The 27647-nt window shown below is 33.3% G+C and overlaps 1 protein-coding gene across 3 annotated transcripts in view; it reads left to right on the top strand.

Annotated features, from left to right (window-relative positions):
- LOC123670737 (heterogeneous nuclear ribonucleoprotein K) overlaps positions 1 to 27647 on the top strand; it is a 188005-nt gene that overhangs the window by 145272 nt on the left and 15086 nt on the right. For all 3 annotated transcript variants that reach the window (XM_045604273.1, XM_045604272.1, XM_045604271.1), the window contains 4 exons: positions 8742 to 8870; positions 9179 to 9396; positions 11880 to 12117; positions 24561 to 24730. In XM_045604273.1, coding sequence (XP_045460229.1) covers positions 8742 to 8870; positions 9179 to 9396; positions 11880 to 12117; positions 24561 to 24730 — 755 coding nt within the window. The remainder of the gene's footprint in view (positions 1 to 8741; positions 8871 to 9178; positions 9397 to 11879; positions 12118 to 24560; positions 24731 to 27647) is intronic.

Genomic DNA, 27647 nt, shown 5'->3' with positions numbered 1-27647 from the left:
ACTTCAAAACTAAAGATCATCGAAAAAATTTTTTTGAATATAATTAATTTTATTCTACCTACAACGCCCCTGCAATGAAATTGAAAAGATTAAAACCCCAAATATTTATTTTTTAATATTTATCGAGGGGTAAACCGCAAAGGAATTATGGTGTACAAACAAGTGGGATTCCGTGGAATTCCATAGAATTCTCTGGAATTACGTGGGATTCCCTGGACTTCCATGGGATTCTTTGGAATTACGCGGGATTCCCTGGAATTACGCGGGATTCCGTGGGATTCCCATAAGAATTCATAGCGTAAGATTCATTTCATGATCGCGATCTTTCCATGAATGTGCTGATGTTTTTCATCAGAATGATATTTTAAAATGCAACCATCATCTCTGCATGGTTCGTGAGTAGTTTTCTGAAATCACTTTTTCATAATTCCCATACCACTGCGGAGCAACAACCGAACTTCAATAATAATAATAATAATAATAATAACCTCATCATATACTGTGCAGCATTTTCAATAGCAACAGTGCTAGGTGTAAAGCCAAAACCTAAAAGTCATCAACCAGCCAGAGAAAAACAACAAAATAAACCACATTGGCAAAAAAGGCTAGAAAATAAAGTTCATAGCATCCGCCAAGATATTGGGAGGCTCACCCAATTTGCAAAAGGTTCGCCGTCTAGAAAATTACGAAAAATGGTGAATATAATAATGGATCGTCACCGGCAACATACAACAAATGATCCAAACAATGAAAATGCTCAACAAATTTTAGACACACTGAAACAAAAACTTAGTGTGTGCTCCGAAAGAATCAGAAGATACAATGAGAGCTATAGAAGAAAACAGGATAATATGATTTTTGAAAACTCCGAAAGAAAATTCTATAGAATGTTAAACAATAATATTATTGTTTAACATTCTATAGAATTTTCTTTACATGTCTACCAACAATATATAAAATCATCACATCATGTATAGCATATCGTATCTACAAACATTGCGAGACAAATAACATAATGGCAGCACAGCAGAAAGGATGTTCCAAGAATGCACTAGGATCGAAGGAACTGCTGATAATAGATTCCATCATATGTAACCAAGCCTTCAAAAACACAGAAATCTTTTTATGACATATTTTGACTATAAGAAGGCCTTCGACCCTATTCCACATGGGTGGCTGACAAAAAGAAATCCTACGCGTATAGGCAAATGTCGGGGAAAAATAATAATATATGTTCATTCATTTCAATGTTTTCAGCAAAATAATTGAAAAATTTGCTTTATACATATTCGACATAGGTGGTCGGCTTCTTTACAAAACCATCTTTATGAACTTGAAAAATGTGATACCGTCACTATGTATAGGTTGGGCACATTTCGATGTTTTAGCACTACAACTTTCAAACCAGAGGAGATAGACAAAATCTGATACCCTATTCTCGGTCTCTTTTTCTGAAAAACTAACAAGGGTAGTATTCATTTTTGGCCACCTTCTTTTGTTTTCGAGTTATAAGCGAAAATTGGAAAAATGGCGATATCGAAAAACATTTATATTTCCGCTAATACTCATGTTAGAGCTCTGGAATTAAAACATTATACAGGCACTTTTTTACGTAGAATCCAATGGCGTGCTTGTCTTTTCAAGAGGGTCTTTAATTACGAAGCTATGACCCAAAGTTATGTTTTCTTCAAATGGGAACACTAGATTTCTATGCCATTTTTTGAAAGCTTAATTTTTTCTGATTTCAAAAATATATAACATCGTATGGTATCAATATAAATCATAGAAAATGGTCAAAAATCTTTTTTTATTTAAGAGTTCCAATATTTCTATGGTTTCAACTGTTGATGAGCACAGAAAAATTGAGCTTTCTACAACAAGAGCTGTTTCCTTCCGTCAATCTGATTATTTCTTTGCTTTTCACTAATCTCTACAAAACTCGAATCTAGATATGTTTTATAAATTTTTTATCTAGAAACTGATTAGGAAATAACGAAAAGATCCACAAGATCGAATGTTTCAATCGAATGTGTTGTAATGAGATGGATGTATCAGAAGATCATTTTCATAGGTCTCCAGAATGAATACGCACAACTACCAATCCATTTTAAATAGCATATAAAACATCGCATATATGATTTAACTCAACAATATAATTACGAATGGAACAAACAAGAAATAATATTTAACCTAATAATGACAATGAAAAATGAAAATGAAACAAAAAATGAATTTTCGTGCCGCTGAAAAAATGTGTTCCGATGGAGTTCGTGAATTGCCATGTGATATTCCTAGTACTAAAAGTACCCATACTTTTATGAAAGTGATCAACTTTTCATACAGCTCTCTAGTGGAAAAAAACTTTTGCTTTAGAAGAACGAATATATAGAATTTGGTATTCTGTATATTTTTAGGATATGGAAGAGATGGATATCCAAGCATCCGAATTGGACCGTTACAGACAATTTTATAACAACTAATTTTTATAATGCCATTGAAATAAATGCACATAATTTGATGAAATTAATAAGAGTTTTTCAAGATGATCCAAATTTTGATGAAAAAATGTTTATTCCGTATCTTTTCAATAGTCAGATGTGAGAAAAAAATATTCGGAGCCACAAAATCCCTCACACCAAATTTTTCCACTGTTTTGAATTTCAGCATAAGAGATATACTTGATAGAATCCATGGAATAAATACAATTAATTATGTATTGCAAGATATAAGTGACGAATTTATTTTTCGAAGAGAACTTGAGAAGGCAACACACTCAACTAAAAGTATAAGTTTAACAGATTTAATGATAACTATATTGAAGAGATTATTGATAGAGACTTTACGAGATGCTACTTTGGACCTACACGATCTGGCAATTCAAGAAGATACTGAAGATCACAAAAAAGTAACTTGCCATCATGGAAAAAAAATGATTTTTTCTCTGAAAATGAAAATGCAAATGATTAAGACCATACCGGGGAAACGAAAGAAATAGATTCAATACTTTTGAAAAAGGCAAAGACAAACTACAGACAAATTTCTGAAGATCGAGAATGGTCGGAAAAACGATCATGGCTAGACGTAATAAAAGATCTGGCTGAAATAGAATGTGTATGAGGAGATTGGAAATTAAAAACATTCAATATTGAGAAGAATTTTGTAACTGTTGACTCTCCGTTCATTGCAGTGGCGGTCAACTCAATAAGACACGTCATAAAAAATCTTCATTTGAATGAGATAGGTTACCTCCTAGGTGCTATGTCGGATTCTGCCTCGGTTTCTACTCTAGCTTCTACTAAACATTCGTCTACAATTTACTTACTCCAGAAATTCTATTGATAGCTCTACTGAATAATCGAAATCGTATACCGAAAAAATATATTTTGATCATTTATCCGATACTGATAACGAGAAAATAGAAATATCTGAAGAAAAGTTTTACGCTGTCTATTATGATCAGAGATAGTTCATTGGAAAAATGATCTCCAATATGGACACAACGAAATATAGAATTAAATTTCTTCGAGAGAATTTGGGAGGTTTATTTGGCCAAAGCAAGATGACTGTGTAATTGTTGATAGCTTATATATTTTTTATGGACCAGTGAGGATGTTTGGTACTACAACTTTTAAATTTTCAGGGCATGAAAAAATCCAAATAGACGCATCATTGAAAGATTCAGAAAATCTTAATGGTTTCAACAAGAAAATTTATAATGTAAATAATGTGAAATGAGCATCTACCGAACGCATTTTGATTTCAGCTTATACCAAAACGATTGAAATACTGACCTAATACCAAATTAATTGAATAGTTCATATGTTACCAAAATTCTAAACACTCAAAATATTATTTTAAAAAATGTCTTCATTTTGTGTATCTAATATTTGGAGTTTCTAATGTAATGATAATCTAGGACCGTTGAATTTTTTTCGAAATTTATTCTTAATCTTTGAAAACTAGCGGCGATATAACATAGAAGGAAACAATAATTCGAAAGAATTATATAAATTATTCATTAGTAGTCCAGTAGAATTCACTGGAATTCCGTGGGATTCCTTGGGATTCCATGGAATTCTGTAGGATTCCGTAGAATTACATGGGATTCCAAAGGATTTCGTGGGATTCCTGTGGGATTACGTGGAATTCCTGCAGTAAGTGGGATTCTGGTGTACAAATTTTGGCATGCGGTTTGCCTCTCGATATTTATCTATTACAAGATAAATCTGTAAATCGAACAATGTTTGTTTACACAGAGTACAACTATCAATTGAGCTATTTGATATCCTATATATTTTGTAACTCTTCTTTAAACTTATGTTATCTTTCTTCTTTTTTCAAGTGGTTGGGTAACTCATTATATCTCTCTCATGTCTGAGATTCATTTACGGTATTCGGAAATTTAATCGTGTAACGTCACTGCACAAATAATTGGCATTTCTTGGACCGTATTTGTGGCCTTCAGAATGTTTCTTTAGATTCACTATTGGTTTCAATGAACCACCATTTATCTTATAGATCACATTATACTGATCTTGTTCCACTGCCTTAGAGATTATGTCATGATTGATAAAAGGTTTCCAATAGTTTTAATTAATCACGATATCATTTTATTTGAGATGGAATAGCATAATATCTCTGTTTTAGTAGCCTCCTCATTAGCCAGATCTATATTGACTATGTAGAACATATTCTTCAGAGATCGTAAAAAACTTTTTCGAACACTCCTGGAATAAAATTGCTAAAAACAGCTCGGATGGGTAACCTTATTTTGGGTATGAAACGACGATTTAGTCCCAGTTTGATTAGAGCTTTTCCATATTCTTGATTGCCATATTTCGCAATATCTCTTATTTTGATTGGGGCTCATACCAAATAGCTTCTTTGATTGGAAAAATGTGTAATTTTGAATTCCGTAAATCTAAGACAGTGGCGTAACTAAAATTGACCCATGGGAGGATTTTTTTTATTTTCACTTACAATGATTTCTTGTTTCTTCCAATCAATGGGTCGAGGTTCTGTCGCTAATAAACCCCTTCCTCGTTACGCATATAATCTACGGAACATTTTATTCTGTTCATCATCATAATAGTATATTCTAAAACAAGTTGCAGAATGGGCTCCTATTCCAACACGAATGCGAAATTCGAAAACGAGCGACAAAGGATCGAGTTTTCGAACGCAAGAGTGTCGGAATTGCCTTCTGCAACGAGTATTAGACGATATTTTCTCTATTTCAGTCAAGCTTTGTGAAATATTGTCGGAATTCAATGAAAAATTCAAATTATACATCATAGTGACTTTTGTATTGTATCTTGGCAGTTGGTAACTGTTACGAAAATTGACAGATCACGGAATTTGAATTTGAATCGTACGTTTTGAATTTTCAAATAATTTAAAATTACGCATTAAATTCATGAATTATGTGTGACGAAATCGATTAAACACCACCTGAATTAAGAGAAATTGCGAATAATGCTGCAAATCATTTCACTTTATCCAAATTATACATTATGTTGACAATTATTGACGTTTGTTGAAATTTGATAGGATTGGAAGGCAGTAGAGACAACCACAAAACGAAAAATATTACTTGATAACGATGCTGTAAGGAGTTCATTACAGCACTGTTTTTAGAACTGTAATGATCTCATTACGATACTGAAATAGAGAAATTTATTTTATTAATTTTTTTTAATGTCATTATTAAATCTTATGAAATTTCCAAACTATATGTGTCACAATCATGTGACACTAGTCTGCCAAGAAAACTACCCCTCAATGAAACTTGTTTTCGCAAAGAATGTTTTCGCAAAGAATGTTCTCTGGAGTTTCTCCGCTTGGAGAATACTTATTCATCCTATATCCAACAAACAACCGAAAAACAACGTAAATTATCTATACTTCCCCCTTCCAGATTGTTTATGACAAGGTTGATATATATTCTTCTTCTATGTTCTTTCTTTTTTCTGAACTTCCAGTTTTGAAACTTGTGCTATTTTATTGACGTTTGAGGTATAAGATTGTTTATATTGATATTTCCATCCTGAATATACTCGAAATAGGTATAGTGTAGTCTAAAACGAAAAGATCTCTGAAACTATTGGTACACAATTATTTCTCTCATTTCATTTTTGGCAGCGTATAACTTGTCAAGGAAAGATCCAAAAACTTTTGCTTTACATGAAATACCCTCTTTAATTTTGGCAAAGATACACCCTCTAAATATTATTACTATTTGAATAAAAATCTTCAAGGACCTCCGATCTTTTTTTTTTTCGAGAAGATTGTTTAATCAAATACTCCGCTATATATATCTTGGTTTCTACTCGAGATGTTCAAAAAATTCTAAAACGTTTTTTTCAGTAATTTTTATATGTAGTTTATATGATACTCATAACAAATCATAGAAATTAATACCATTTCAGAGATATAGAGGAGGGTATGCGTCTGTAATTGGAAAATACTACCCCTTACATGGGAATTCAGCACATCTATTCTTAACAGTTCTCGACATTTTTTGTTTTGATAGTAACTATCTGTTACTCAAGAATTTTCATTTCTAGAGGAAACCTGATATCGTGTTCGGAATTCCTTTATGTATAGAATATACATATGCATATTTCCTGTTTAATTTGTATTCACAAAAGCAGTAAGTTCATTATTTTTGACACAATATAACTTACTCTTCAATTGATATATTATTTCAATCATTTCATTGGTCAGTGGAAGAATTAGCAGAATCATGGAAGAATTAAATAAATAGACGAATATCCCTATACCTGATAAGTCTTCCACTAAAAATTGAATTTTTGTTTGTGGTAGATTTCATTCACACAAGAGTTGCTTTTGGATATTGATTATAAAATAACTGATACATGGTTTTATTGAAATTCTCAAAATAATATTTCGTTATAAAATTATATTCAAATATTATACAAAAGTACGTAGACTTCAATCAAATCACTGTTTTTGGTACTATCTTAAGTTTTTTGGTCATATCATTGTACAAGTATAAAAAATCTACCATTCTTTATACTATGGTATAACTCTAGCACTCTATCATGTCTGCGGCAGATGGTAAATTGTGTCCTAGACTGTTCCTGGTGAGTGATTTCTAATAAGCTACCAAACGCAGTTGAGGGGTGCTATTTTTCTATAATAGTTTAGTTCACAAACGAAATTTTATGTGTTACAAATAGTTACTAACGAAGAACTATCGGAAGCAGAGGAAAAATATGAAATTTTTGAAATAGTGGGTGGTACCATCGCATTTTGAGAACTTAAATTTTTGTTCTACAAACAGTTACTAATGATGGACTTTCGAACTGAATTTTTTTTTTAAAGAATAAAAAAAAAACGTAAGTTAGAACCCCAAAGAAATGCGATATTTTCCTACTAGAATCCTTTAGGTATCTACAAACAAAAATTTTGGTGTCACAAATAATTATTAACGAATTAAAAAAAAACTTCATTTTCGAAAAAATGGCTGCTAACTTCGCATTTCAGAAGTGAACCTGTTTCATTATAGGTTAGGTTACAAACAAAAATTTTTGTGTTACAAACAGTTACTAACGGCGGACTGTCAAACTGAATCTTTTTTTTTTCCAGAAAAATAGAGAAAAAAGCGTGAAGTTGGCACCCCAGCGAAATGCGATATTTTTCTACCTTCATCTTTGAGGTACAAACGAAAATTTTGTATTACAAATAGTTACTAACGAATGCAAAAAAATTTCTCATTTTCGAAAAAGTAGGTGCTAACTTCGTGAGTTGGTAATTCTAGGAAATTCATTGACGTTCAATATTCTAGTAGCATTCTAATTTTTTTTCGAAGCGAATCCTCGATGTAGCTATACAACACTTCCAACCCCCATTTCTATTCATATACTCATTGTTACCTTCAATTCTAAATATAAATCATCCGATGCTTCAAATAGAAAACTTTCGAACTGCTTCTAAGAAAAAGGCCTCTCCATGAGATTCTTCATTGAATTTTTTCAAAACTTCGCGCAACTCCAAATGTTTAACATTATTTATTTCATGTTTGAGCGCTAGTTGCGAGTTAATCGTGAAATTTCAAGATTATAAAATGAAGAATTTCCGTTTTTTTTATCTAGTCATGATGTTGAAATATGCTAGAAGCATATAAAAACTGATACCCTTTTTTTTAATTGTACTAATTCACGAAGTGATCATAATTCATGCTGCAGAATATGTTTTATTAGATTTTGATGATGATGGCCCAAGAAAAGACACTGTTTCATTAGTCAAAGCCCAATTTTTTAAAACATTTTCACTTCTTACCAATTAGCAAGTGGTAACTATCAATTATTATATTTCACGTCTGTCAAAATCTGGGTCAAAATTAATTTTGCATGACAACCATAACTAGACACATTTTCTATTGGTCACTCAATTATAACGATCGTAAATATTAATCTAAATTAATAATGAACCCTAGTCTAAATTTCCAGTGTTTTTTATTTTACATCGGACAACCATTCCCCTTATAATATGTAAAATAAATGTGAAACATCAAAATAAAAATTTTGGTAGCATTTGAAAAGTTGAAATAGTTTTTTATTATGTAAAAGTTGATCCCTCACTAGGGTGTATTCGAACTGGAACCAAAATCACGGAGATTTGCCCAATGCGTTAGTGATATTCAAGAATGATTTGGGACTGCCCTGTTTATGAAATAGAATAAATATATTTAATTTCATTCTTTTTTCTTGTTACAGAAAACTGGATCTCGAGTCAAGATTTTTTCAAATGCTGCACCACAGAGCACAGATAGAATTATTCAAATCCAAGGATACCCAGAAAAATGTATCGACACTATTCGTGAAGTTATCACCCTTATAAAAGGAGTAAGTATTATTTATTGATTTCTTCTTATCCAAACAGAATTTTCAACAAGTTCGATCAATCAGTATCATTATTAACAAAGTATTGCTGAAAAGAAGAAAATAAAATTTTCTATGGAGTTGAAAATTCCTATTGAACTCCTCCTAAGTTCAAGACATATTTTGTAACCAAAATTTTCACATTAAAATTCGTTACAAGTAACAAGAATTCAACTATAACGTCTCTTTCTGTACACCTAATTACATACTAAAATTTTCTTCAACATAATTTTTTCCACATTAAGTTTGCTGTGATTATCTTTTTTTTTTAGAGTCCTATCAAAGGTGCGGTCAACAACTATGATCCTCACAACTATGACGACTTCTACGCGGACGAGTATGGTGGTTGGGGTGGAAACCAAAATACAGGAAATGATAGGCGAGGTGGTGGTGGCTTCAGCGGTGGAGGTCGCGGTGGTAGGAGTCATGATATGCGAGGTGGAGGTCCTTCCAGAATGAATAATCGAGGACCACCGCCAAGAAGCGGAAGGTGAATATGAGAAAAACACTACATCATGCTTTTTTGGTCAGTTGGAAAGAATTATGTTTGAGTCGAGAGGGATTGCCGGCTTTCCTCAAATCAGTTAAGCATTAGGTACCCATTCATTTTATCTCTGGTAATTCTGCCAAATTTTGTATGGTGTACGAAGTTGTACATTCTTGAGGTCAACATATAGGTGGTGAACTTGTTGGTCTACAGCAGCCATACTCAACCTTTTTTCACCTCGGGCCGGATAATTGCTACTGTTCATTCTGGCGGGCCGCAGTAATTCACCTAGTTGTAAAACTAGCTTTAGCCCGCGCGGTTTTCGTTTATCGCGCATAATCAAAACTTTTTTTTTAATCGGTTACAAAGTAGCCTTAGTCCTTTTCTAAGCTCTACTAGTTCAGTAATTCACCTAGTTGTAAAACTAGCTTTAGCCCGCGCGGTTTTCGTTTATCGCGCATAATCAAAACTTTTTTTTTAATCGGTTACAAAGTAGCCTTAGTCCTTTTCTAAGCTCTACTAGTTCCTGTCTGTGAACCAAATTTTATTAAAATCGATTCAGTGGTTTATGCGTCAAAGCGTAACAGACAGGCAGATTACGTTTTTCGCATTTGTAATATTAGTAGGGAAGTGCGAAAATATTAATATACAAGGTGTTAGGGAAACGCTCCCAACAACGAAAACAGGGGATACTATTGACGATTTTAAGAAAATTGGAATAATTTTTGTTATCGCAATTTTTTATTTTGGTAGGTACCATGATTTCTAAACTCTTTTATTAGCATAATTCACGCAAGAATGCTAATAAGAGGTTTTAAGGATCATGGTACTGACCAGAAAAAAAATTACACAATAATTTGACAATTTAACCGTAAAATCAGATAAAAAAACGCACCCAAGAATCCATAGAAACGAAGAGTACAAGAGCAAAAAACGTGGGATAAGGCAATCTCGCTAAGAAGATTAGGTATAGTATTTACATAAAGAATCCATTGTTTATATTATGGATATAGTGTTCTGTGTGTACGCAATAAGGGAGAAAACAAAGTAAATGAGTAAATATTGATACCGTTATTTTTGCGTAATTTCGAAACTTTATTTGTGATACTATTGTAGTTGAAAATTGTAATACTGGACTAGGCCGTTGCTCGGGCCGCATAAAAAGGGGCAAAGGGCCGCACGTTTAGTATGGCTGGTCTACAGCGACTTTTTTCTCTATCATTTGCAATAAACAAAAGAGGTGTTCTGTTGTGGATCTTCCAGCTCTAAAACCCGCCTGTTCTGCTTCTGATTCTCTATACTCCCATTCTATTCTGTTCTAAAGTGTCATTGGTAAGATTTCTGTGACGGGTTTTTTCGCATTAAGCTATTATTTTTGACACTTCCGTTCCCAGGGTTTGTTTTTCTATGTGGTGATAATTTACTTGACTTTTGATTGTTGTTTTCTGTAATTTATTCAGTTGGTATCTGTTTTTGAGCTTAAATAGTGTTGGTATTCTTCCTTTTTCGAAATCTCTTCGTCCCACCAGTTAGGTTTTCGGTTGATATTTTTTTCATAATATCCTAGGCCTTCTTTTGCTGCAGTGTGTATGCTTTCTTTGATGTGATGTGATATTGTTTCTTCCCCAATTTATCATCCAGCTTGTTTGTGTATAATGTTTTCACAGTATCTTGTTCCAGACTTATCAGTTATAACTTACCTACTTAGCTCAACCCCCAACCTGGAGAACCAGGGTTTACGTTAAGAGTTCCTTTTCCTAGATGAATTGCTTTCCCTGAAGCTTTGGAGTTCCATCCACCCCACCTGTTTGTCCGCGGGTGATATTTTATTTCCCACCTACCCGCCAGTCTGAGTATTTCAGTCCGGTTAGAGCCTTCTCCTATCCGCCTTCTCGGAGAAGCGCCCTCTAGGGTTAACAGGTTCTTCCGAGGGGGAATTCATATATCAATTCAATTCTTTTGCGAAAAACGAAAAGTTACCAAATTTGCCCTAAGGAGAGAATTCCGCACGAAATTCCATATCATTATCATATTTTTGAAGTGAGTCCATGAATTAACAGGCGTTCACAGATGAGATTTTACATACATTAGTATCATTTAAAATGGGTGCACTTATATAATCTTCCATATACTGACTGGACTGGTTAGCTTTTGCTTTAATGACAACACCATCTTTGGTTATACCACTTGCATTATGGTACAGCAGCAAGAGTAAATACGAAAAATTGGCCAAAACGAACAAGAAGCAGCACTGACCTACTAGTTGTCAGATAGACAATATTTGCAATTCAATTATTTTGAATTTGTACATTTTTCCCGTTTTTCATTCAGTTTAAGTTATTTCTAATTGTAATTTATACATATAGCGTTAGGGCTAATGCTTGCGATTCGTATTATTTTATATTTTCAGTTTCTATAGGTTTTACAATTTCCACGTGAATCTACAGAAAGTAGTTTTTTCAAGTAAGATATAAAATATTTTTCAGATTCAATGAGAGATCGTCCAGCGGCGGCCGTGAAGGATTCAGTGGAAGAGGACGTCAATCTTTGAATGGAAGTGGAAACTTCAGAAGTAGCGATATTTGGGAAAGTCCTCTGAATGCCCCAATGAGTAGACCTCCTCCAGGTGGAGGAATGTTGGGTGGTAGCCCTCTACATAACGGACTAGGCGGTGGTGGAATGGGAAATGGAAAAAATTCAACTCAAGTAACTATTCCTAAAGACGTAAGCACCTTTTTCAATATTTTTAGAAACTCACCATCAACTACCTATCTTATGATCGATATAACTCTCAACTATACAGTTTGGATCTCCTTATATCAAGCCTACACCAGAATCCCTTCTTCTTTATTGTATCGGGTGTCCCAAATTCGTTGTGTAGTGAGGGGATCACTTTGAGCTAAAAAAAAATTATATGCACATTTTGGAGCTCGATTTTTAAGAGAATTTTTCAAGCTATAGCTTGTGAACAGTTGAATTTATGGGGTTGTGATTTTCACCAAATTAATTAATTAAGAAAATTGGAAAATGGTATGAAATGAAAAGTTTTCTTAACTTCTTTACTACTCATTATCTTTCAAGATGTTGGAGAGTGCGGATGTATGTAAGAAGTGCTCTGATAATTTTGTGGTTAATACCAAATTAGTAAAGTGTTCATTATGTGCAATGAAACTACATGTAGTGTGTGCATCTCTAAAGGATGCATGGTTGAGAATTTTCTCGGAAAATAAAAATGTAAAATGGTTTTGCGATTCATGTTGTGAAAAACTGAAAACATTGGATAAATCGTCTGTAATTCCACATGATGATAATGAAATACTTAAAAAGGAGATAATATGTTTAAACCGTGAAAAAGAATTAATGCAAAAGTCCATAAATGATTTGGATTATACAATTAATTTGCAGAAATTGATAATAAATAAAAATGAAATACCGACACAACAAAAACAGATTTGTTTTCCGACTGCAACAACCTATAATACGGAAAAACAACCTATCAGTTATACATCTGGGTCCAAGAACGTATCTAATCTGCAATTAATTAGCGAAGCATCTGTGTTAAACTCGAACATAGGTAACGAAGGTGGCTATGTGAGGAATACCAGAAGTTCTAAAAATGTGGGAGCAACTATGAATAAAACTAATAAGGGTCAAGATAGTTCAAATGTCAAAACTGTAATCAATGAGGTTGACCATAGCCATGCTGAACAGCCATATTCTGACAAAAAGACAAATGAATGGAAAGTAGTACCTGGGAAACGTAAAGGCAAAACAGCAACAGTGTGTACTGGAATCAATGCCCCTGAACAAGATAACATTAAGGGTGCACCAAAAAAGCGGTGGATATATCTTGGAAGAATTGCAGGTGATATTTCAGAGGAAGCAGTTAAAAAGTATTTGAGTAATTTGAAGACATCAGAGAATATTATCGTTAAGAAATTGAACACTGTAGGATCCAATTCTGCGTTCAGTATAGGCGCTCCTAATGACGATACTTATAAATTGTTGAATAATAAAGATTTTTGGCCTAGTGGTGCAATTATAAGAGCTTTTAATTTTCAGAATTTTTTTCAGAAGGGGGGGAGAAGGGACAGCGTAGTCTAAGGCTGAGGCTTCTTCATATAAATGTCCAATGTCTTCGTAATAAGATCGAACAAATAGAGGCTTTATGTTTAGATCACGATATTGTTTTGTTCAGTGAACATTGGATGTGTATGAGGGAGCTGGAGCAAGTAAAGTTGCATGATTTTACAGTTCTTTCTTCCTATTCCCGTGGGCATCGTGGTCATGGTGGTGTGGCGGCCGCTGTTAGAAATTTTCATGTTGATAAATTTATACCCAGAAATGATATAAACTTAAAATCAGTGGAAGTGGAAAGTGAGGTTTGTGCAATCCAGTCCACTCAATTAAAGACCTTGATTATAGCTGTTTATCGATCTCCACTGGGTAACTTCAATGTTTTTCTGGATGTAATTGCAAGTATTTTAGAACTAATAAATTGTTGTGACTTTCGTGTTTTCGTCCTGGGGGATTTTAACATTAATTTTCTCAGAGATAGCAATAATAAATCTGCGATTGTGGATCTTTTCTCTTCATATGGTCTCCATGGTATTGTGTCGTCTGCTACTAGAGGAAGTGCATGTTTGGATAACATTTTCACAAATGTTGATGATTGTAGGGGTTGCGTGATTGATCTGGGTTTCTCTGATCACTTGGGCATAGAGACTGAATTTGTTTGTGATGTAGGAACACGAGGAGTTGGTGAAGTGACTGTGTGTAGACCACTTACTAGGGTGGGAATGGATACTCTCAAATATCTGGTTAGGGATATTTGTTGGGATTTTATATGGGATACTAATATTGGTACAGAGAGCAAGTTTGATATGTTTGTGACATTTATAAAGAATTGTGTGGATTTATCATTTCCCCAAAAAACATATAAGCATTCTGTTAACTCCTTGCCTATTTCTTGGTTCAGTAATGATCTGAAAAATATGCGCGAGAGATTAATTTTTTATAGAGATCTTGTTGAAGTTTATAATACACCCAATGCGAAGAAAATAGTAAGTGACTATCAAAAATTATATCGACGTGAAATTAAGATTGCAAAAAAGCAATATAATGACAACTACATCCGGAAACACAATTATAATCCAAGATCTGTATGGAATATTATCAAAAGTAGTACCAATCTGTTGAAGAAAAAAATAACAAGTAAAAATAATATCACTGCTAATAGATTCAACCAATTTTTCGTTGATTCACCCAAAGAGATCATCATGAATATACCACAATCTAGAAGGACATCGGCGGAATTTATGAATAACTACTGTAGTTCGATAGGGTCCAGATTACATGATATTCGATTTAAGTTCTCTCTTGTATCTGAGGCTTCGGTTAGAGATATCATTATGAAACTAAATAGTAAGAGTAGTCGAGACTATTATGGATTCAATATCAAAATACTCAAGAGTCTAGTAAATGAATTAATTGGTCCACTCACCAAATTGATGAATCTATGCTTAAAAGATAACATCTTCCCGAAAATACTTAAGGTAGCAAGAGTTGTTCCTGTTCATAAAAAAGGTTCAGTGCAGTTGGTCAACAACTATAGACCAATATCGATTATACCATTGTTCTCAAAGGTCTTGGAAAGGGTTATGCAGCTACAGTTAACCTCCTATTTTGAGAGCAACTGCCTCTTTAATAGCTCCCAATTCGGATTCAGAAGCGGCCTCTCTACAACAGCTGCCATCACAGAGCTTATGAAAATTATTAATGAAGGATATAGTAATGGTTTATACGTGGGTGGACTTTTCTGTGACTTGAGCAAGGCTTTTGATTGCGTGTCTAGAGAACATCTTCTTTATAAATTAAAGAGGTATCAGTTCGATCAGGGTGCAATTGAACTTTTGGGCTCCTATTTGTCTGATAGGGTGCAGTGTGTTGATGTCGGGGGAGATCTGTCTGACTTGTCAAGTGTTGATTGCGGTGTGCCACAGGGATCGGTTCTCGGACCGCTCCTCTTCCTCATCTATGTCAACGATCTTGTGAGCTGTGACCCTGATGCGGACTTTGTTCTTTTTGCTGATGACACAACTGTGCTCAAAAAGGCTCAGTCTGGGGAGCTTATAGTTCACATTTTGGGAGAGTTGTCCTCTGTTGTTTCAGAATGGTTCAATAGCAACCAGCTCAGCTTGAATGAAACGAAGACAGAGTATATGTATTTTTCAATGAGAGATCTAGGAGGGATGAATTCACTTGAACCAATCAAATTTTTAGGTGTACATATGGAGGGTAATTTGTCTTGGAATGCTCACATCGATAAAGTCTGTAGTTCAATTACGTCAGGTGTTTTTGCATTGCGGTCATTAACTGATGTTGTGTCGGATTCTGTGTTATTGTCTGTGTATCGTGGATTCATAGAATCTAGGATAACATATGGTATTTTGTGCTGGGGTCATGATGCTGGTGTTAAACGACTCTTTGGATTGCAAAGAAAGGCTATCAGAGTTTTGGGCAGACTTAATTACAGAGATGAATGCAAACATGTCTTTCAAGATAAAAAAATACTTACTGTCCCGTGTCTGTTCATTTTTCAGTGTTTGTTGTTTGTAAAGTCGCATGAGGAGGAATATAGAACACACCAGGATATTCATGAATATAACACACGAAAAAGAGATCTAATTTATCCTGATTTCCACAGAATCAATAAGGTAAAGTGCGGTGTAACTTACTATGGGCCTAAGCTCTTCAACAGCCTGCCACCCACTGTGAGGGCGATGCCTACTAAACAATTCAAACATTGTTTGAAAGAATACTTGTTGAATAAATGTTTTTTCTCATTGAATGAATACTATTCGAATAATTTTCAGGATTTTTCATAAGTATATATGTATAAATATATTTTCTTTTTGTATTTGACGTATGTAAACATTGTAAAATGTAATAGCATGAATAAATATTATTATTATTATTATTATTATTATTACTGATGTTAAATCCGGAGACCTTGGTGGCCAGCGAATATTTTGATTATCTGGAGTTCACAGATTATTATAGATAGGCTTTTAGTTGATTTTCCGTGTGGAATTGAAACTTGATTTCTATAGTTTGATGAAAAATTTATCATGTTATATATTTTTGAGAAAGAGAAAATTGAGCGATTTTTTGTTATAGGAATTGTCATGGTTTACAATAGGAAAATAGAAAGACACTAGTTTGTATTATAACTTCAAACTAATGGCAATAAAAAATAAATCATCACACTAATGGATTCTACTGAAAAAAGTGCCTGTAGGATATTTGTTTCATGTTAATGGCAACTATGATAAAGAAGTTAAGAAAACTTTTCATCTCCCGCCATTTTCCAATTTTCCTTTTCATAGCTTGAAACCAATTGAATTTATTAGGTTGTGGTTTTCAACAAAATAATTCTCTCAAAAATCGATCCCAAAAATGTGCAATTCCTTTTTTATAGCTCAAAGGGGTTCTGAGATACCCTCACTAGACAGCGAATTTGGGACAGCCGATACAACTATAAACAACGACGACTTGTTTCAAGCCTTTTTTCAGTCTCATTATAAAGTCAAAGTTACAAAAAGTCGGTAATATAAACCAGAAGGATATACATTGAGGACAAGTACAACATACGTGCAGATAACAATATTAAAAAGTTACGTGTTGAGATGAAATCTTGCTTTATACCTGTAAACGGTTTTTAAAACTGTTCACATGTACGCAAATGTCAATTATCTAGTATTAGTCATAATTCGGCTACATCTACATGAGAAAACGATTATGCAAAATATGACAAATATGTATTAAATTTGTTGTTATCTGGAGAACCATACAGAGATAATTGAATTTGTTATCTCAATCGAACTAGTGGCACGTCGTTTGAGCTTAGTAGAAGGCACGTTACTAATATACAGCACGGATAGCACGGAATCTTAAAACCGTCTATCCCAATTCAAAAACTAATATATAATATCGAACTAATATAGTTAGAGGTTAATTTTTCAACTGACCTTATTACGTCAGTTGATTAATGATACTTATTAGGAACTGAAAAATTTCTGCAAAGATACGCAATTTTAATATGAATTATACTTCAATTTCAGATCAATGAAATAAAAATTAATACTCAATTTCAAATTTATTGTAGTTGTTTAGGAAAAAACAGTGAGATGTTTAATAAATTATAGAAATGAACGAACAGACCTTAGGAATTTATAGAACGGATCAGTCTGATGTTGTAAGAATATTTTAATCAGACAATCAGACATTAACAGAATATGTTGAATCAAACTGAAATTAAAAAAATCTCAATTAAAACACATATACCTAAATACCATTTAATATCCATTTACAAACCTCGACTTAAGTGAACCAGCGTGGGAGAGAAAACCCCTCTCGCAGACAGGTTTTTCTCTTCACGTTAAGGCCGTTGAGGGAAACATTCAATTGATATATTTAAAATAAAAGAAGGAAAGAGCACGGTCGTATCCGGTCCTTGTGGCCCCGCTGGTCCTCTTCCATTTGATCCCGCCGATCCATGACTCTCTTCGTCGCCCCCAGGAATTTTCTCCCCACCCTTGCTGTACATAAAAAAACAGCTTTTTCATTATATTACATATATACTAAGTTCTAGTTGCTTGATATTTTTCTTGAGATTTTTCAGTACTATACTAGTTGTTGGGATGATAATTAGCGGTGGGCAACTCGAGCTGTTCAACTCGATTAACTCGATTTGCAATCTCAACGAGTCAGCTCGATTTACCTTTGCGTTTATTCGAGTCAACCATAAGATTCGGTAAATCGTGAATCCCCGTTCGCTCCCGTTGCAACTCGAGCTGTGGCTGGCCCGAGTTGGGTTCGATCTTACGAGTTACGACTATACGACGTAAACCGAATCAAGCCATCGTGTTGTTGGGACGCCGATTTAAACCTTCCTTCACCGAACTGAACTCGGTTCAACCGAATTTCAACGTTCCAACTCGGTCGACGGCGGCGCGGCAGTCGTGAGTAGCATACTGCGTTCGGTATATGTCCACCTGTGCGTAGCGTGCGGTGTAAGGTGTAAACGGTTGATAGGTCACGTGACCACGGAGCAATAGGTGGGTTCTTGATTTGCCGAACGATAACGGAGCTGATATCGAAGAATTTTTGAATGTGTTTAGTGAAAAGAAAAAAAAAACAATTTCGTCGATTGAAATTATTGGAGACAGAATAGATCTAATTTGTCTCCTCGTGATATCAGGATGTATTCTACATAATGTGTTCATCTTAAAAGAGTTGGAAGGAGATAATCCTGAGGATATTGTTGGTGAACCACTTAATGAAAAAGTTTGAAATTTTGTAGACATCGAAAATATGTAGTATCATCAATCAGGGAACCAATTAGAAGAGAGTAAATGGAATTTTATAATCTATTCTTTGAACATGGATGAAAGATTTCTTCGCTGAGATACAATTATGTACTTCATAAAATAAACCTTTATTTTTAATAATAATATTTGTTTCCTAAATGCCTTCAACATATACAAACATAAGAAAAAACTCTAAATATATAAAGAGATTTTGCATAATAAGCTTATAATTCATGAATATTGTATTTTTTTACTAAATGCCTTTAACATATACAAACATAAGAAAAAACCCTAAATATATAAAGAGATTTTGCATAATAAGCTTATAATTCATGAATATTGTATTTCCAAAATTCTCAGATTCGTGCATGGGTTTCAAAGACATATTGAAAATATTGAAAATATCAATAAGGATTGGTATTTTCAAACCAATCCTTAATTTCTAATTTTTAGGTTCAAAGCTCAATACGATCTACCGGATTTCAAGAGAAAATAAATATAATCAAAAAAGGTATCAATTGTAATATTTGTAATGCCCGGTTTAGTTTCCTCTATAAAGATAAATTTATTTCTTATTGTGAAGCTTCCAATTTTCATTTGTATTGTCCTGAATATAAAACTTATTTGTGTTCAATATAACCTGTTGAAATCAAAAATTCCTATCCCAAAGAATTTGGAGTACTTCTTTTCTTCATTTTTATGTTAATATTATTGTAATCTATGGTCCACAGTTCGCACCCTTTTCTCCGTATATCTAGGCGGTGCGAAAGATTAAGCACCGGTGCATTCGGTTGACATTTACCGAACACAGAAAAGTATAGACGGTGCGAAAGGTGTGATTTACCGAACGCTGAGGGAGCTTACCGAGGAGCTTACGGTGAGAATAGAGCGAACGGAGTGGCATATACTCGACTTTCAAACCGAGTTGGCCATCGATTCAACTCGAGTAGATCGAGTTAAGAATTATACGACTCCTCCCATCACTAATGATAGGTGATAGATAGATGATAGGTCTCGTTGACATCATTCCCAACTGGCGCTCGAGATCCCTATATTTTGACATTTTTTTAAACTCCTTTCTTCACATGTTATGTTATTTGGTATTGCTACGCCGATGAGTATTGCTGCCTTCCGATGTTTATCTACTAGGAATATATCTGGTCTGTTGTGACACAGTTTATCAATCAGAACCGTACGATCCCAGCAGTATATTTGTAGTATGGCACTTTTTTATGAAATGGTATTATCGACTTATAAAATCAATAAGAATACATTACCAGATTATATCTTTCGGAAACTACAGCAAATTCATCAAATAGATAATAAATTTTAAATTGATATGCTCCAATAACTTTAAAGAAAGTAGAGTAACTTTATTTATTTATTCCATTCACGTGTATATTGCAAAATTAACATAATTCCAATATTTCTAAATTTCTATATCAATTTTCATTCAAAACATCTCAGGATCTGAAACAAAAGGAAAATATTAATAAAATTGAAGTTCAATTCGATAAAATCAACAAAAGATATTCAACTCAAGTATCAGGAACCATTTATATTTCATGTAAATAATGTTAAAAGAGTCAAAAGACTGAATATTCAATTTTCATTCATAATGATAAAAAATAATCATTTATTTTATATTTCCTATGTTAATTTTCATGAAATAGCTTGTGATCTAGGAATTACATCTAGATGTAATCTCAAAAATGTAATATTAGCCAAAATTCCTAATAAAATTGTAAATAATGGATAGGGATAGGATATCGAATGATAAATCAGGGATTCCAAAGTAATTAATGTTTCAAACATACAAAAATGTATATAATTCATTAGATTATAGTATAATTTAAAAATATGTAGTAGATTTTAGTAGCTATAGATAGAAATCTTTGAATATTAGGCCAAAGAAAGTGAATATTAGAAAAATTTCCAAATTGTATATAGAATATTTGAGAATTTTGTAACTTAGAATCGTCCAAATGCAACATATGTGGTATCAAAAGATGGGGAAAAAAATGAAGAAATTAACTAGATCAAGATTGAAGAAGGAAAACTTACCTCAAAAGAGAAAATTGCGAAAGCATCATATTTGGAAAATTTTTTGACATGCAAGGCAATGCTGATTTCAAGAAAAAATTAAAAAACTATAAATGGCCCAGCCGAACAACAGCCAGTCATTCAGTGAAAATCCATTGCAAAGAGCACATCACTTGAATCAAAATAACATATCTGAAAAAATTGAAAATTTATTTACGTAAGGTGAAATATAACAGAAATAATCCCAATACGTACCTGAAAAATAACCATTGTGTAAGGAAGTTAAAAAAAACCGATTAATCGATTTCAAGAAGAAAGTTCCCTGGTTTCAAGCAAGAGTGTGAAGCAGTATTATTTATGGAAAATAATTCCAAACCAAAACAAATTTATGAAGATTAAGGTTACAATTTGAGGTTAGGAGCATAGAAGACGATATCGGAGAACAAGGATGAAGTCGATGAAGTTTTAGATAAGTAAATATTAGATTGGATTAATAAGAATTTAGTTATTAAATAGCAATTTTGAATAGTTAATTTTTTTGAATATTAATTAAAATTTTAAATCAAATTGAATTTAAATTGAACCCACCTGAGTAAGAGTCGATATAAAAAATTAAAAATATAGTATCAAATTTTCAGTTATTGGATCGAATCAATTAAAATTTAAATCAAATTATCAAAAAAGTAAACGCAGCTTGCATATACGATCCATCACAGTACCTACATATTAGTCCTAATAAATAATTGGTTGCCAATTCTTGGTGGAGAATCTTTTCTACTGCATCGTGTCTCTCTATGTAGTAATTTCCGTGAAATTAATGTTGGATTGTTGCATTCGTTGGACACCCATATCGGTATCGATCGTCAGTGATTGTTCGATATTTTATATGTTTGCAGTAGTTTCCCTTTGAGATTACTTTATCTACGATGGCTAAAGAAAAACTTTTCGTCGACATGATCCTGGGCCTCCTCGTTGAAACGTCATTCATGTCGGGGCTTCTCTCTCTATCTTTGCAGTTTTTCTGGGATTGTCTGGTGGTAGTATGAAACTTGCTCCTTTTACAGTTGTAAAGGTGTTGATTCTGCTGCTTTCCACAATATTTGGTAGACCTTTGACGTACTTTGTTTGTACTTGTAATATGTTTCTAGGCATTCTATTTGTCCATGAGAAGTTCCATGATGTCTAGCAGACCTATGCCTCCTTTATTCCTAGGCAGGGTCGTTCTATCAATGTTGTTTTTCGGATAGTACTTGTGTGCTTTTGTCATCAAAGTTCTTATATTACGTTGCAGGTTTTCTATATCTGTTTTACACCATGGAATTATACCAAAAGAGTTAGTATTGAACATTCATATGTATTGATGGCTCCCGTCATGTTCTTACTGTTGAGGTTTGTTTTTAAAAAATTTTTGGTTCTCCCAAAGAACTTGGTTGTTAAGTTTCTATTCATTCTTTGATTGATGATTTGCCGGTTTTGTTTCATTCTCTTGTCCATTCCAAAGAACGATCGGTTCATCTTGAGTTTCTCTTAGTACTACGCTAAGAGTACGACACTTGTCCAGTCCGAATACCATCACTACACTACCATCACAACATAATTCAAGAAATGTTGCACTAGATTGATCAAAATTGGCGAGTTGTTCTTGTTGCCTGTTAACAGTTTTAAATCTTCCAATGATTAATGCCATTGAGGGTTATAGTATTATTCTTGCCTCTGATATTTTTTCATGCTAAACTTGAAAAACCAAAACAAAAACTACAGATACAACGAGAGCTATAGAAGATAAAGGAATAATATGATTTTTTTCAAGAAAATTTTATAGAATGCTAAACAATAATGTCAGCAAAATTTGGAAGTTATCCTTACGCCGAAGATATTGAGAAATTTTGGACAGATCAACTGGCTACACCGACCCCTTAGAACTTGCAGGCCAATTGGATAAAAATAATCTATTCATTGCAGCAGATAATCGCTCCAACAGCTCTTCTTGGGTTTCTTCTGAATTGCCGAAGGGCGCGGCATGTATATTCCGTCGTTGATATCTTCGTACTGTCATCAAATCTGCGTTGTTGTATTCCTCAGCATTCATTTGTGTATTGTTGTGTTGATGTTGGTATTATTCGTGGTTTGCTTCAATTCCTCTTCATTGTTAGTGATATTTTTGTTCTGTAACCTCATTCTGACTTCATTTCTTATGGTGTTCTGTCTCACATTGTGGTTGGCTTGAAAACGTATAAGAAAAACAACTCTTATCGATTGATCTTTAAATTAATTTAGATGAGATATAGGGCAAACACATGGGGTACAAGTTTATGCCTCAATGTAAAACGGCATTGGTCGGCTACGCTTTACTCAGAAACTTGGGAGTTCGGAGTAAGAGTTCCTGTGGAGTTCAGCTAATAATTTTTGCTAGTTGCCTATTTAATCCCCTTCCATTTCTGTCACTTCATAATATATAGGGTAGTCCAGATTTGGCGTCAGATAAAAAACTTTTTTCATGAAAAAAAGTTCGATTAAACATATATTGTAACATGCTTCGTTTTCTAGATAAAGGGTGATAAGGTTAAAAAAAATCATTTTTCTATTTATAACTCTATTATTTTATTATTACATTCATTATTTTAATTTTTGTAGTCTAGATAACGTAATGTTTTTCGAATTAGGTAAGTGTTTTCTAAAATCATCGAGTGGCGTAGATATAGGGGTGCGTTGATCGTTTTCCTATATAAAATCTACGCCACTGTGTTTTTTGGAGAAAATTATTTCCTCATTTAGCAAATTTAAATCGTTCAATTTAGCGTCGGTGCGAGGTGCATGTTGAAAAGAAATTTTGAACAATTTCTGTGAATATTTTTCATTATCTGATAAATTTTCTTTTTGAAATGTCCAATCAATGGATAGTTTTTGCTTTGTACTCGATCATCTCGAAAACGATACATTCGGTCAACAAGCTCCCGAAAACGAAACAAGATTTATATTTATATGAACTTTTTTTCATGAAGAAAGTTGTTCTATCCGACGCCAAAGTTATTGAACTGGAATCAGGACCTCCCAGTATGTGCATGATTGCTTCATTCCTAGAGCTTGTCCATTTCAGATGTCATCTTGGTAGAACTTTTTTGGCGAATGCTGGTTGAGGATCCTGGGCAGAAACTTCAGCAGTCGAAGAAACTCATATATTTTCATTGATATTTCATTATATGTATAGAATTGCAAAACCTTCACTCGACAACTATTGGGATTTGAGAATCTTGAGAGGGTGTCATCCCGATTAAGGGAATGATCGTATATACACGAATTTTCGATCACAATAGGTTGTCCTTCCAAATAAAATTGATCTGTCTGGGTATTTTCCGGAAAAACAGAAATATCCGACTGAAAAATTTTATGTGGGATATCCTGTATAACAGTATAACCACACAACTTTGATCCTTCTGTAGAGATACCAATTTTGTACCATTATGAGTTTCTTTCTCTACGTACTTTGAAGCAAGTAAATATTATTATTATAAATAGATCAGTCTACTAATCAGTAATGAAATGTGCCATTCGTATTTATGCAATAGATCTTAGTAAGTCATTGATCTGAAAAACAAACATAATTTCTATTTTGTAGCTCGCTTGAAGCAAGTAAATATTATTATTATAAATAGATCAGTCTACTAATCAGTAATGAAATGTGCCATTCGTATTTATGCAATAGATCTTAGTAAGTCATTGATCTGAAAAACAAACATAATTTCTATTTTGTAGCTCGCTGGCGCAATTATTGGTAAAGGTGGCTGTCGCATCAGAAAAATCCGTCAAGACTCAGGAGCAGGAATCACAATTGATGGACCACTACCAGGATCCAATGACCGAATTATTACAATTACAGGATCGCCAAACGAAATTCAAATGGCGCAGTATCTACTACAACAAAGGTAATAGGAAATTTAATATGTTGAAAAATAATATTGCATCGCACATGGGGTAACATTTGAAATGAATTGCTAATGTACAATTGTTTTGACACAAGACGAGGTATTTATACGTTCATCCAATCGTTCCTTTGATCTTGGATGCTTTCTGAAGAGTATTGCAAATTCGAATAGATTTAACAGTTACCAAGGTATCTCTTTTGATGAAAGAACAATAATTTTCTGTATGTGTAGATGTTCATCTTCAATGTATTTTGAATAAGTTTTCATTTGTTGAAAAATTGAAAATAATGTTTCCTACCAACTTGTATCTTTGATAAGCATGAATATATAAAAAATCCTTTAAGCATCACATACATTTTTTTAAATATTTTAGTTCCAAACGTCAGCATTGTTCTTCATGTCCCAGACAACGTATATTTCACGCATACTCTTAGTACTTAGTACTATATGATTAAGTGAATACTTTCTATTCTCCATGGAATTTTTCTAATAATAATTCATTGTTAAGCAAATGATCATTAAAATGTATACAATGGGTGCTGAACCACCCATTGTATATATTTTAGTGAAACTTCAATATCCAAAACAATGTTGAAGGACGATGTGCTAATATAAAGTACAAATACACAATCAGTGCGGTAGTTGCCCTTACTAGGTATTATTGATTTGGACTTTAAATTCTCGTCAATGTGCCCAAATTTAGTTGTACTGCCACTCGGTATACTTGGCACTTGAATCGCTTTAAAGGCTTCGTGAGATAGAAAACGTGACATGGTGTGATATTATCCGAGTTTGATGAAAGTGTCATAATAGCGCGGCGTGATGGTCACATACTTCATGTCTCTTGTCGTCTTGCTGTTTTGAAGACACCAAGCTATATGCTTGGTGGGCGAGACGTCAGTCATGACCGAAGTACTGAAGTGTTTGGCGGTAGTTTTCCATCAATATTCTTTATGACTCGATAATCAAGAAATACATGTTTTCTAAATAATTCAATTTGACGCTTTTCACATCAGTTTCGTATGTCATTCAGAAATATGTTAACAAATACAACTGTACATTACGAACCTACTTCACTCAAAGTGGAAACATATGCGTGACGATTGTGGTATGGTATATCCAAAGTCACTTGGAGGAAGCCAGAATATTTCGATTATATTTCCTTTGGGGCCAGTGAATTTATTGCCTATCAATACTTTCAAATAAACCCTAAATTTTTTTTATGTATATCGGGTGTCCCAAGGTGAGTGGCCTATTAGATTATTATGGAAACTATTGATGGTAAAGATTTCAAATTTTGTGGATAGATATTTGGCCATGTGAGGTACATTTTTAAAATAATTTCACATTTCCAGTGTTGCCGGATGTACGACAATTTGGCAACAACTTTGTTATTTTGAATAGGACATCCGGTATTTCTATTTTTTTATGATACTCCATAAAATATTGAATCTATTCACTCTCACTTGTCCATCCCTATCTTCAACGGTTTTTGAGTTATTAATTATTTTTCGAAATTTTTGATCAAATTGGCGTATTACGAAAATGACTCTAGCTCGTTCAATATTTGAGATTTAAGTCAGAAATTTTGCAAGTCGTTAGATATTGATCTGATCTGTGTCACTGTTCTTGAATTATGGTTGTCAATAATTCAGGACAGACCAAAAAAATTCATTATTTGCCAAGTTACAAAATTGTAAAAGAGTCAATTTTTTCAAATTAGACACCTAGTATATTTTTCAATTTTTGGAATCAGTACAACACACTCTACAATTTTTCTATTCACGTCCCTATACCTATCTCAACTGGATTCCGAGATATATGCGTTATATGTGTATATCTTTCTTGAGCCATTATTTATAGAAAAACCTCGGAACAAAACACCTGTTAGGCAATTATTGTTTATTTTGACATTTATGGATTGAACTGATTCATTGATATATCGATCTATGAACCACATAGAGAACATAACAATACAAAAGATATTAACACTTATTGAATCAATGTAAAATCTAATAAACGGATTAACTCGGAATCTAGTTGAGATAGGTATAGGGACGTGAATAGAAAAATTGTAGAGTGTGTTGTATTGATTCCAAAAATTGAAAAATATACTAGGTGTCTAATTTGAAAAAATAGACTTACTTTTTCACAATTTTGTAACTCGGTAAATGATGAATTTTTTTGGTCCGTCCTGTATTATTGACAACCATAATTCAAGAGCAGTGACACAGATCAGATCAATATCTAACGACTTGCAAAATTTCTGACTTGAATCTCAAATATTGAACGAACTAAAGTCATTTTCGTAATACGCCAATTTGATCAAAAATTTCGAAAAATAATTAATAACTCAAAAACCGTTGAAGATAAGGATGGAAAAGTAAGAGTTAATAGATTTAATATTTTATGGAGTATCATAAAAAAAATAGAAATACCGGATGTCCTATTCAAAATAACAAAGTTGTTGCCAAATTGTGGTACATCCGGCAACACTGGAAATGTGAAATTATTTTAAAAATGTAGCTAACATGGCCAAATATCTATCCACAAAATTTGAAATTTTTACCATCAATAGTTTCCATAATAATCTAATAGGCCACTCACCTTGGGACACCCGATATAGTGAATATTATTTTATATTATTATTATTATTATATATTATTTGGCTGATCCCCGTATGCACTTCAAGGATACATCTGGCTGAGCGTTTTTATGGAGTAGTTCAAGTGACTTTGGATATACTAAACAAACACTAACATTTGAGAATCACAACAACCTCAATCACGCTTTCTCTCTGACGGAGCCTTTAATCAATATGCCTTTGAAAATATTGATCATTATATGACTTCAATCATATACTAACATATTCTTATTTTGAATCTAGTGCAAGTAGTTTGAATAAATGCTGCTTTTG

This window comes from Harmonia axyridis, chromosome 1 (genome assembly GCF_914767665.1).
Source record: "Harmonia axyridis chromosome 1, icHarAxyr1.1, whole genome shotgun sequence".
Classification (NCBI taxonomy): Eukaryota; Metazoa; Arthropoda; class Insecta; order Coleoptera; family Coccinellidae; genus Harmonia; species Harmonia axyridis.
This window is presented reverse-complemented; position numbering and strand designations above follow the sequence as displayed.